This window comes from Vipera berus (genome assembly GCF_964194415.1).
Source record: "Vipera berus genome assembly, chromosome: 1".
In the NCBI taxonomy this organism is placed as follows: Eukaryota; Metazoa; Chordata; class Lepidosauria; order Squamata; family Viperidae; genus Vipera; species Vipera berus.
In genome coordinates, this window is record NC_138202.1 from 199,451,016 (window position 1) to 199,464,479 (window position 13,464).

Consider the following 13,464-nt stretch of genomic DNA (forward strand, 5'->3'; position numbering starts at 1 on the left):
ATTCCATGTCCTCAGTATCTATCAATTGCACTACTGAATTTCAGTAACAATGGATCTGGCTACCTTTAAGTGTTGACCAAGGGGTCTCTTTTATCATGGACCAGGCTTGTGTAGCTCTCATGGGATGACTTTGAGCCGCTCACTCTCAGCCTTACCTCTCATGATAAAATGAGAAGAGATCACTTTATACATTACTCAGAGTTTACTTCATTCCTGGGCTATTTGAAAAATAGAGGCTTCTTTCTCTGGAACAGCATATGAACTTCTGAGTAGTGAGGCTATGCAAGGAAAAAACATTGGAACTACTATCATGACAATCTAGATGCTAAAGGTGCTCTTAGGTAGAAGTATGGTTCTTTTAAAGTTTTGAATATCTTTTTATCACTAGGATTCAGTTTTTAAAGCCAGGCCAAGTCAAAATTACCTCAGGCATTAGTTAAATGTGTTACTCTCAGTCAAACACCCTGTGATAGACAAAATAGAACAAAAACCCATTGGAATGTTTGGGTCCCATCCTGTAAAGCCACATGTCTTTTGTGTTCTGCTCCTCTCTTGCTTTGTAATCAGTTCAGCAAAAACTATACAGCTCTCTCTCCCTTTGCTTCACCCCCTGCCCCCCCCTATCACATGCAGTTGAAAAAACTGGTGGGAAAGAAAGCAAAAAGTGCTGACAGAATTGAAAACCACCACTATCAAGAACCAGAAGGCAGGACGGTCTAATTTGGTTTTGTTTCTCTTGCAGTGAGCTTAGGAATCATAGAGTCTTAGACTGAGCTGCTATTTTGGGTTTCACAAGAGAACTGAGTCTACCCAGGGTTCAAATACATTTGAGCAGGAAAGACCCAGTTTTGGTGCTTCAAACTGGAAAGACACAGACAAGGGAGATTCCTGGGCTCCCCCACAGCTCCCTACTCTGCCATGTACAGGAGCAGCTACTTGCATGCAGTCCACAAGGAGAAGTATGAACAATCAGATGCTTATGAAGAACTTCCGGAGTCACCGGAATTTGGTGGTCTTGCACAAGCCCAAGGCCTGGAAAACCTGCAGGACCTTAGTGAACAGTTTTCAAACTACATCAACAGGGCTCGGGTGCTTGAGCAGCGTAATGCCATCTTCCGCAAGCAGCTTGAGACGTTCCAACGCATGGATGAGCTGGCTGGATTAGAAGAGGCTTTTGCTGCTCAGATTGATCTCAATCACCAGCGGGTTCGTGACCTGTCCACCAACAGATCTAAGCTGGAACGTGAGAAGAAAGATGCTCAGCGCATGCTGGATGAATACTGTAACAAGTAAGTTGGTTGGAGATGAAGGAGATGTCTTCATTATGGCAGATGGATGCATAGAGTTTCCTGGTTCTTCAAAACTGTGTCAAGAGCCTTGGTGGAGCAGTGGGCTAATGCCTCCTTAAGTAACACCAGCTGCCTGCAATTAGTGCAGGTTCGCATCCCACCAGGCTCAAGGTTGACTCAGCCTTCCATCCTTCCCAGGTAGGTAAAATGAGGACCCAGATTGTTGGGGGCAATAAGCTGACTTTGTAATAATGCCGCTTGGGGTGTGTGAAAGCCCTAATAAGCAGGCATATACATAGAATGAAGGCTACTGCTAAGCTTGTAAGCCGCCCTGAGTCTGCGGAGAAGGGCGGGATATAAATGGAATTAAAATAAAATAAAATAAAAAAAATAAATAAATCTACCTTTGGCTTTTTCTAAATGGAGGTACAAAGCTATCTTTTTTGTGGCTTTGGGTAAGCAATCCCACAAAAGCAAAACAAGGATCCTAGCACCTTGGCTTGTGAAAGTGAAAAGAAATAAGTGCCTTCATGGCATTTTGTGATGATGTCCAAAATTCTCTTTCAGCAGCAGTGATAGCTCTCACTATCTGCCCCTGTGTGCTCAAAAAAATAAAAATATTAGCAATCAAAAGTAAGGGGCATATCTATTCAAATTTTTCCTTCATAAAGGCACAGTGAGGAGAAAGTTAGAATAATGAAGTATGAAATACAGTGGCATCTTATTTATTTCATAAATAAGTACAATGTAGTAGTGATGCAGAAAGGGAAAAAATATCTGGAAGAACTTTAGCCTACTGAGCTAGTCTAATGAGTTGGTATCAGGAATGGAGTTGTAAAGTTGGTGCTGTGAAAGTAAATTTTGTATTTGCATAGAAAATACTTAATTGGGAAATATTTCTCAATTTGGAAAAAATGCTCAAAGGGAATATGAAATGCACTAAATTAACCAATAAATAGCTTCCACAGATTGTGATCACCCCCAGTGGTTTATGGAGTGTTTTGAATGTATGTAGCAACATTGCCTGGATATTTGTGATTATTATCCTTTTACCATTTATGCAAATTATAAATGACTTTTCTATCCTGAGGGCATTGAAGATGTTCGGATCATTTCATTTCTTGCTATGTGAGCCATGAAATATACTGTACATGTCCTGCCCAATCTCTCCTTTGTTTCTTAGCATCGTTTATTTTTTTCTTTTCTTAATCTGGCTCCTTATATCTTTGAAAACAAAGGGTTGGGTTTCTGCCCCCCCTGTTTTCTTTCTGTAGTAACAGAGTTAAAAGAAACAAACAAAAAAAATCCCCAAAGTATGGAATACTTATTTTACAACGATTGAAAATATTTATTCTATTTTCAGATATAATTCCTTGCTTTTATTTTGTTTAGAAAAATGAAGGAAACAGGTAATTGAGCCTGGCATTATGGTTGTTGCAATCATTAAGCAGATCACCATGAGACACGACTGATTTTAATACCTTTTTTGCCGTGGTCATTAATAAAGGTGTGCCAGTTGCAAAGTGCTGTAATTTGTTTGTTTGTACAATTTAGAGACTACTTGACTTCCAGTGTCCTTGGAAGGCTTACAATTAAAATAAAAAAATACAAAAAATACAAAACACAAAAAAGAAATTATGTGTGGCCCGGAAACAAACTCATCCAATGAAGCTCTATTATCACCTGATCCCATAGTCTGGGGGAATGGCCAACTTTTTAACAGCTTCCTGATTTTACCATCAGGATGGGAGCCTATTTTGGATCCCTCTGAAAATGTATTGTTCTAGAACAGGGGTCCCCAACCCCCAGTCCGTGGACCAGTATCGGTCTGTAGCATGCCAGCAACCGGTCCGCACAAACAAGCAAAGCCCCATCCGCGGGATGCAGGCAGCACACAAAACCACACATCTCTCGGTCTGCGGAAAACCCCCTCTCCATGGAACTGGTTCCTGGTGCCCAAAGGGTTGGGGACCTCTGTTCTAGAAGGCAGGCACTGATACAGGGAGGGCTGACAATACTCCTTAATTGATGGGATCCAAAGTATGTCCATTTAAATTGTGTCATATATTTTGGATTGTTTCTTATTCTATTTTCTTCCACAGTTTATATGGGACATCACAGACATACAAATATAGAACACAACCCTAGGCTAAGCCAGTCTTTTTTTTATTCTGGGGGAATCCTTGAAATAATTATCAGATTGCTGGGAACTCCTGTAGAAAATCCCAAAACTTCATAATGCAATTCATTTTTAACTTTCACGATCCAACTTTTATAAGGTTTACTGCAATAACAAAATGGCAGGTTGGTAGCTGAGTTGCAATCCACAAGGATTCCTACTAGTGCAGGAGCTAGCATTGTGCAAAACATGAATGTCAGTTTTTTCCCCCACAATCATGATCTCTCATGGAAACCCTCCTGACCTCTTATGGAATCCCTGTTAAGAAAGGCTCTTCTATGATTGGCTTCCTGTTGGGCTCATGACTTACCTTTCTCTTTTCCTACAAATTTTGTGCAACAAGAGAAAGAATGTTTTGGAAAGATTTGTCTCTGGGTTTAATTAACCACAATTTGTGGATTCAGCTAAACTGGCAACTATAGCTAACATTAACTATAACTCATTTAATGTAGCTAACTTAATGTTGTTGTTGTTAGTTGCGAAGTCATGTCCCACCCATCGCAACCCCATGGACAATGTTCCTCCAGGCCTTCCTGTCCTCTATCATCTTCTGGAGTCCATTTAAGCTCACGCCTACTGCTTCAGTGACTCCATCCAACCACCTCATTCTCTGTCATCCCCTTTTTCTATTGCCCTCAACCTTTCCCAGCATTAGGCTCTTCTCCAGTGAGTCCTTCCTTCTCATTAGGTGGCCAAAGTATTTGAGTTTCAACTTCAGGATCTGGCCTTCTAAAGAGCAGTCAAGGTTGATCTCCTCTAGGACTGACCGGTTTGATCGCCTTGCAGTACAAGTGACTTGCAGGAGTCTTCTCCAGCACCATAGTTCAAAGGCCTCAATTCTTTGGCGCTCAGCCTTTCTTATGGTCCAACTTTCACAGCTATACATTGCAACTGGGAAGACCATAGCTTTGACTATATGCACTTTTGTTGGCAGGGTGATGTCTCTGCTTTTTAGTGTGCTGTCTAGATTTGCCATGGCTTTCCTCCCGAGGAGCAAGCGTCTTTTAATTTCTGGGCTGCAGTCCCCATCTCCAGTGATCTTGGAGCCCAGGAAAATAAAATCTGTCACTACCTCCATTTCTTCCCCATCTATTTGCCAGGAATTGAGAAGGCCGGATGCCATGATCTTAATGTTAATGTTAAGTTTCAACATGAACCTGGAACTTTTACCTCATTTTTCAGGTTTTGAGGAATTAAGAGATTCTTTTAATTCAGAGAAAATGCCCCCTCAGAGGTAAACATTTATAATTCAGTCTTTTGGAAGCTGGAAATATGGCATTGTGAGCATATGTATTTCATTGGCAGTGGGTTTTCCATTCCTAGTTTAACATTATGTCCAAATGTATCCATAAACCTCTTTTTTCTAAAAAAAATCTGATTACATTTTAAAGATCTATAAACTACATGGCCAAGATAGAGGAATAAAATATAAATTAATAAGCAAGGACTTTAAAAGTGCTAGAAATAGTAAACATATCTCAGAGATCATAGTTTTCCAGTCTATCATCAATTAACTTTGAATAATCTATTCTAAGCTAAAAATGAATACCAACACAATATCATTCACCAGGTAATCTGTTGCACTATGGTAAATTCAATCCATGTCACTGAAATCTGTTCTAATTTAGATAACCTGTAAAACTCAAATATAGACTCTATGAAGGGATAAATTCAAACTCTGAATGTGGTATGAAGCCATGTCTTAAGTCAAACAGAAGTGGAGGAATGGCTTCCAATTTGAATTGAATGAAAATTTCTTTCTAATGTATCAGTGGGGTTTACTTGCATTTTTGTTTGTCTTCTTTTAGATATAAAAATGAATGTGAATATCAGAAGAAGCAGAAGAGTACTCTTGAACAGCTTAATAAGGTAAATTCATTATATCAAATGTAATATTCTTATCCTTTTTTACCCAGGGATCTTTTCATAGGTGCTGCTTTTCATGTGATGTCACCACTTAGAGAGGGCTGTAAAGCATTGTGAAGCAGTATATACCGTATATACTTGAGTATAAGCCGACTCGAGTATAAGCCGAGACCCCCAATTTCACCCCCAAAAACTGGAAAAAGTTATTGACTCGAGTATAAGCCGATCCGCCGTTCTGCAAGCCTCTGCCGCCAGCAGAGGCTCGATCCGCCATTTTGCAAGCCTGAATACACAGGAATACCCTGTGTGGCCAAGGCTCGTCGGCAGGTCTCCGTTCCTCCTGCCGACCTTTGGGGAGGTTTGGGCGCCTCCCCAAACCTCCCCAAACCTCGGCAGGTCTCCGTTCCTGTTTGGGGAGGTTTGGGCGCCTCCCCAAACCTCGGCAGGTCTCCGTTCCTCCGCGCAGACCTGCCGACCTTTGGGGAGGTTTGGGCGCCTCCCCAAACGTCCCCAAACCTCGGCAGGTCTCCGTTCCTGTTTGGGGAGGTTTGGGCGCCTCCCCAAACGTCCCCAAACCTCGGCAGGTCTCCGTTCCTCCGCGCAGACCTGCCGACGTTTGGGGAGGTTTGGGCGCCTCCCCAAACCTCCCCAAACCTCGGCAGGTCTCCGTTCCTGTTTGGGGAGGTTTGGGCGCCTCCCCAAACCTCCCCAAACCTCGGCAGGTCTCCGTTCCTCCGCGCAGACCTGCCGACGTTTGGGGAGGTTTGGGCGCCTCCCCAAACCTCCCCAAACCTCGGCAGGTCTCCGTTCCTGTTTGGGGAGGTTTGGGCGCCTCCCCAAACCTCCCCAAACCTCGGCAGGTCTCCGTTCCTCCGCGCAGACCTGCCGACCTTTGGGGAGGTTTGGGCGCCTCCCCAAACGTCCCCAAACCTCGGCAGGTCTCCGTTCCTGTTTGGGGAGGTTTGGGCGCCTCCCCAAACCTCCCCAAACCTCGGCAGGTCTCCGTTCCTCCGCGCAGACCTGCCGACCTTTGGGGAGGTTTGGGCGCCTCCCCAAACGTCCCCAAACCTCGGCAGGTCTCCGTTCCTGTTTGGGGAGGTTTGGGCGCCTCCCCAAACCTCCCCAAACCTCGGCAGGTCTCCGTTCCTCCGCGCAGACCTGCCGACCTTTGGGGAGGTTTGGGCGCCTCCCCAAACGTCCCCAAACCTCGGCAGGTCTCCGTTCCTGTTTGGGGAGGTTTGGGCGCCTCCCCAAACCTCCCCAAACCTCGGCAGGTCTCCGTTCCTCCGCGCAGACCTGCCGACGTTTGGGGAGGTTTGGGCGCCTCCCCAAACCTCCCCAAACCTCGGCAGGTCTCCGTTCCTGTTTGGGGAGGTTTGGGCGCCTCCCCAAACCTCCCCAAACCTCGGCAGGTCTCCGTTCCTCCGCGCAGACCTGCCGACGTTTGGGGAGGTTTGGGCGCCTCCCCAAACCTCCCCAAACCTCGGCAGGTCTCCGTTCCTGTTTGGGGAGGTTTGGGCGCCTCCCCAAACCTCCCCAAACCTCGGCAGGTCTCCGTTCCTCCGCACAGACCTGCCGACGTTTGGGGAGGTTTGGGGAGGCGCCCAAACCTCCCCAAAGGTCGGCAGGAAGAACGGAGACCTGCCGAGGTTTGGGGAGGTTTGGGGAGGCGCCCAAACCTCCCCAAAGGTCGGCAGGTCTGCGCGGAGGAACGGAGACCTGGGGAGGTTTGGGGAGGCGCCCAAACCTCCCCAAACGTCGGCAGGTCTGCGCGGAGGAACGGAGACCTGCCGAGGTTTGGGGAGGTTTGGGGAGGCGCCCAAACCTCCCCAAACAGGAACGGAGACCTGCCGAGGTTTGGGGACGTTTGGGGAGGCGCCCAAACCTCCCCAAAGGTCGGCAGGTCTGCGCGGAGGAACGGAGACCTGCCGAGGTTTGGGGAGGTTTGGGGAGGCGCCCAAACCTCCCCAAACAGGAACGGAGACCTGCCGAGGTTTGGGGACGTTTGGGGAGGCGCCCAAACCTCCCCAAAGGTCGGCAGGTCTGCGCGGAGGAACGGAGACCTGCCGAGGTTTGGGGAGGTTTGGGGAGGCGCCCAAACCTCCCCAAACAGGAACGGAGACCTGCCGAGGTTTGGGGACGTTTGGGGAGGCGCCCAAACCTCCCCAAAGGTCGGCAGGTCTGCGCGGAGGAACGGAGACCTGCCGAGGTTTGGGGAGGTTTGGGGAGGCGCCCAAACCTCCCCAAACAGGAACGGAGACCTGCCGAGGTTTGGGGACGTTTGGGGAGGCGCCCAAACCTCCCCAAAGGTCGGCAGGTCTGCGCGGAGGAACGGAGACCTGCCGAGGTTTGGGGAGGTTTGGGGAGGCGCCCAAACCTCCCCAAACAGGAACGGAGACCTGCCGAGGTTTGGGGACGTTTGGGGAGGCGCCCAAACCTCCCCAAAGGTCGGCAGGAGGAACGGAGACCTGCCGAGGTTTGGGGAGGTTTGGGGAGGCGCCCAAACCTCCCCAAAGGTCGGCAGGAGGAACGGAGACCTGCCGAGGTTTGGGGAGGTTTGGGGAGGCGCCCAAACCTCCCCAAAGGTCGGCAGGAGGAACGGAGACCTGCCGAGGTTTGGGGAGGCGCCCAAACCTCCCCAAACGTCGGCAGGTCTGCGCGGAGGAACGGAGACCTGCCGAGGTTTGGGGAGGCGCCCAAACCTCCCCAAACGTTGGCAAGTCTCCGTTCCTCCGCGCCCTGCCTGCCTGCTTCTTTCCGCTGCGGAAAGAAGCAGGCAGGCAAGGCGCGGAGTTTGGGGAGGTGCGCGCGCACCTCCCCAAACCTCCCCAAACTTCGGCAGGTCTCGGACGGCGGTGGCTTGGGAGAGGTGCGGGCGATCCCGGAAGCACCAAAGCCTCGGCCGCGCACAAGTCCTCGGTAAGTTTTTTTGTTGACTGGAGTATAAGCCGAAGTGGAATTTTTCAGCCCAAAAAGTGGGCTGAAAAATTCGGCTTATACTCAAGTATATACGGTAAGTCTAAGTGCTATTGCTATGAGTACTGATAGCCAGTAGTAACACAAAGACAGGCATGTTTAGTGCTGTCACTTTTGCAATATTATCTGCATTTGCTGCTGCTAGTTTTGTGTGAGAGGAATTACATTTTCCAGCTTTAAAAATATAAAGGTAAAGGTAAAGGTTCCCCCGCACATGTGTGCTAGTCGTTTCCGACTCTAGGGGCCAGTGCTCATCAACGTTTCAAAGCTGAAGAGCCAGCGCTTGTCCGAGGATGTCTCCATGGTCATGTGGCCGGCATGACTAGACGCCAAAGGCGCACGGAACGCTGTTACCTTTCCACTATAGTGGTCCCTATTTTTCTACTTGCATTTTTACGTGCTTTCGAGCTGCCAGGTTGGCAGAAGCTGGGATGAGTAACAGGCACTCACTCTGTTACGTGGCACTCGGGATTTGACCTGCCAAACTGCCGACCTTCTGATCGACAAGCTCAGCGTCCTAACCCACTGAGCCACCGCGTTCCTCCTAGCTTTAAAAATAGGGTGTTTTAAAAACTACATGCACATGTTTGGAAGCTTAAAACGCCATTTTAATAGAATCTCAGGTTATTAGAAAGTAAAGTATGCCACTTTACTTATAAACATAGAAAAAGAGGGTGCAATTATTATTAGTATATCAAGCACATACCGTACCTGAGTGCCCTCCATCATCCAACAATTGTCCTTTTGAAGAAAACCTGTTATGACCCAGCTGGTCAAGGCAAGGCAAGCCTTTAGAGAGTTCTTTATTTCTCTTAACCAATGTTCCAGTCAGTGGCTCTCCAACAACTGGTAAGGCTCCACCTTCACACTATCCTGAAGGCAGCCACCCTCAGACTCCAAAACACAGCCCCGGTAGTACAAAGAAAGCCCACAGAGTAGGGCATGCTCACAGGGCAAAGTTCAGGGTTCCAATCCACCAGGCAGAGTCCAGGCACAAGGCAAGGGCAATTCTCAGGACAAGAAACAGGTCCCAGAAAAGAAGCGGTTCCAAATCCCCAGTGAAACAAAGGCCAAACGTAGGCCACAAGAGAAGGGCGAGGTCCAAAACAAAATGCAAAGAACAATCTTCCAAGTGAGGCAAGGCAAACAGCAACAGGCATGAGTAAAAGCTGGGCAGGGGTGTGTGTTTAAGCCAAGGTAAACAATTGTTCTTAGCAAAGACTAGCTCCCCACTGCTTCTCTTTAAGTTACTCCCTTCCAGGCATTCGTTCTGAGGAGGGGTGGAGTGACCTACTGCCTTGCAGCCATTCTCTGGGCTTGCCTATGCTCAACTCTCCTTGCCCTTGGATTGAGTGGAGCAGGCAGCTGTTCCTCATCAGAGGAAGATTGGCTGCCTATCAGCACCACTTCCGGTCAGCAGCTGATCCTCACCTGTGTCTGTGCAGGCAGGCAGCTCTCTGACTGGTCAACTCCCCCCTCAGTGCCTGAGGGGCTCAGGACAGCATAATTCTCAGCCACTGGCATGCCTTCCCTTTCAGACGGTCCCAGCTCCAACTCTTCTTCCTCCTCCGAATGGGGCTCTGAGGGAGCTATGACAAAAGCTGGTTTCCTTGGCAAAGAAATGATACATAAAGAGTTGTGTGGGTGGATATCCTTTGAAGTCAATCCTGACTCCTTGTGACTACCTGGACATGTCCACACAGTTTCTGTAATATATTGGGTTTTTTACTTGTACTGATTCACGTGTCTGTTTAAATGCTGCTTAAAGGATGCTCAATGGTGTTTCTGTGTAACAGTCACTGACTAAGCCAGACTTGTTGTGTCCAAGATCATTGGCAGATTTGGGGTGAGAATGAGTTCCTTAAACCTATTGGCCGCCGCCTAGTGGCCAACCGTATAAGTAGCTGCGCAGCAGCCACTGTTTCAGTTCTGTTCTGCTTGACTTCAATAAAGCATGTTACTGTTTGGAACCTTCCGTCTCGTGTATTTCCTGCAAAGAACTGGCTACACAACACTGGCGATGAAGGTGGGATGCTTCTTCTTCATAAGAGCCTGAAATCACTAAGGGGTGAGACCAGCACAGCGCCTGGTAGGGACAGTGTTTCTCCCCCCCTCGGTCTCCCTAGCAAGCCATGCTGGAGACCACCCCCACTGAGGATCAGTCCCAGGGCCTACAAAGAAGCCAGCAGCATGAGGCAACATGAGACATGAGCCGTGAAGACTTCTCACCATGGCAAAGGTTGGAAAGCTCAAAGAATTCGATGTCATGCACCCAGAGAAATGGTCGGCCTACATTTCGAGGGTGGAGAACTACCCCCAGGCAAATCAAGTCACCGAAGATGGTCTGAAGGCCGCAACACTCCTCTGTGTGTGCGGGCCTGCAATGTTCGACATTGCTGAGAACTTGGTCGCACTGGCACAGCTGGAGTCCATTACTTACATGGACCTGAAGAAACGGCTTGGTGACCATTTCCAACTGAAGCTGTCGGTGATTGCATGGAGGCATGCCTTTGAACAGTGAGAACAACAGCCCGGTGAGATGGCTACGGAGTTCATCACGGCATTGAGGCAAGCGTCGAGTCTTTGTCAATTCAGGGACTGGGAAGAGAGACTTCAAGTTCGTCTTGCCTGTGGACTCAGGAGCAGAGAGCTCCAATAAAAACTTTTCATGAAGGAGACTTTCTCACTCCAAGAAATTTTGAAAGAAGTCATGGTGGACGAAGCCACCACCGGGGCCATGAAGGCATTGCAGCCCGCCAAAAGCACACCACATGCAGAAGCCATCCACCACGAGGACATCGAGCAATGAGAAGACGTCATTGACCACAAAGTTGACAAGATTCAATGACACCACAACAAGGAACAGAGACCCCCCTGACAAGGCAGTTCCCTTCCTTAGATGTTTGGGCTGTGGAGGCTGCCATCAATGAGTGGACTCCAGATTCTGGACAGCCACGTGTCAGGGCTGTGGGAAATCCGGCCACATTGCAGCCGTCTGTAGGGGTTGCCAGAAGGACCGTCAACTGGACGAGTCATTCAGGGTTCTGCTCCAGCTGCAGGAATGTCTGCCGCATGGGAGCTCGCCGTCCCCTTAAACAAAAACTTCACTACAAGTCAAGCTGCAAGGCATTCCTTGCAGAATGGAACTGGACACCGTTTCAGCTGTATCCATTATTTCCCTTGAGACTTTCCGGTTCGTGTGTAGTCGCAGCAAGAGATGGGCCAAACTTCAGCCGTCAGATATTATTTTAACAGACTTTCAGAATTCCCAAATAGCCGTCAAGGACGAGGCCACTTTGGCTGAAAAATTCAAGGGGTTTTCGGGGGCCCTAGATGTCATTGTGGTGGAGGGCCAGAGAACAAGACTCATTGGGCTTGATTAGTTTGATGCACTGGGCATTCAAGTAACCTGGATTCACCAGACACAAGCGCCGAACATGGCATCAGTATGCGAGGAATTCGCAGATATTTTTGACACAAGCTTGGGAGAGTCCAAGGGCCCCCTGATAGCCTTTAAGCTTGATCCCTCAGTAACGCCAATTAGGGTTAAGCCCCGTCATGTGCCTTTGGCATTAAACCACAAAATTGATGCAGAGCTGGACAAGCTAGTGAGTCAGGGGGTACTACAGTCCCTAGATGGGGGGGAGTGGGAGACTCCTATTGTTACGCCACTTAAGGCCAATGGGGAGATCAGAATTTGTGCTGATTACAATTGAACCATTAACCAGGCACTGCAGCAGCACACGTACCCGGTGCCAGTCATTAGCCACATATTGGTATTGCTGCAAGGGGGTAGCATGTTTGCTAAGTTAGATTTGGCACAGGCCTATCAGCAGTTACCAGTGGATAAGGCCACAGTGGCTGCACAAACAATTGTGATACATAGGGGGACTTTTAAGGTCAAACGCCTCCAATTCAGGGTTAGTGTAGCCCCAGGGTTCTTCCAGGGAGTCATGGAGCGTACACTCAAGGGGATTGTGGGGGTCTGCCCCTATTTTGATGATGTACTCATTGCTGGACAGTCCACTGAGGTCCTGGCAAGGCGGCTCAAAGCTGTCTTTCAGTGATTCCACACAGTGGGACTCAAGCTGAGGAAGGACAAATGCAAAATTGGGGTTTCTTCCATTGAATTCCTGGGGTTCTGTATTGATGCCGAAGGCATCCATCCTGCAGAGTCCAAGCTGAACGCAATTCAGCTGGCACCAAGCCCCAGATCTAAAGGAGAGCTCCAGGCAAGAACACCCCATGGAAGTGGACCAAGTGGAAGTGGACCAAGATTCAGGAAAACAGTTTTAAGGTGGTAAAATCACTACTGTCCTCAAATTCAGTGCTCACACACTTTAATGAAAATTTGCCAGTTTGTATTGCATGTGACACATCCCCTTATGGGGTTGGGGCTGTACTAAGCCATTTGTCAGATGATGGGACTTAGTCCCCTATTGCTTACTATTCAAGGACCTTGTCCTTGGCTGAATGCAATTATACTCAGATTGATAAAGAGGCTTTGGCCATTGTGTCCAGAGTTAAAAAATTACACGACTATTTGTATGGCCGCAAATTCACGGTCTTCACTGACCACAAGCCATTGCTGGGACTATTTACCACAGACAGGCAGACGCCTCAAATACTCTCCCCCATAATGTTAAGATGGTCCATTTTTATGTCACCCCACAGCTACAGGATGATTCACAAACCCGGCAAAGACATGGGCCACGCAGATGGCCTTAGCAGGTTGCCATTGCCACACATGGAGCCAGATCTGGCTCCAGCTGCTCACATCTCTTCCATTCAAGATTTGCCTGAACTTCCTCTCCATGCAGGGGATGTCGCTACAGAAACAGCCGCAGACAAAATTTTAAGCAGGGTGCTGTCCTGGGTTCACACTGGATGGCTGGAAAATAGGCCGGGACCAGAGTTCCAGAGCTATTTCACATGAAGACATGAGCTTTCAGCTCATAAGGGGTGCATCCTTTGGGGAAGCAGAGTTATTGTCCCCAGTTCATTAAGGCACAGAGTGCTCCAGTCTCTGCATGAGGGTCATCTGGGTATCATCCAGATGAAGGCGCTGGCACGGAGCTACCGTTGGTGGCCAGGGTTAGATAAGGCTATCGAGGCCCAAGTACATGAGTGTTACATGTGTCAACAGTCCAGACC

The 13,464-nt window shown here is 48.4% G+C and overlaps 1 protein-coding gene across 1 annotated transcript in view; it reads left to right on the top strand.

Moving 5' to 3' along the window:
* Nucleotides 1-918: 918 nt before the first annotated feature.
* The window catches only part of BFSP1 (beaded filament structural protein 1), a gene marked incomplete at both ends in the record, with an annotated part of 33,511 nt that continues 20,965 nt past the window's right edge, over nt 919-13,464 (top strand). Inside the window, 2 exons of the mRNA XM_081343228.1 lie at nt 919-1,289; nt 5,277-5,337. Of these exons, the coding sequence (XP_081199354.1) occupies nt 919-1,289; nt 5,277-5,337 (432 nt within the window). The remainder of the gene's footprint in view (nt 1,290-5,276; nt 5,338-13,464) is intronic.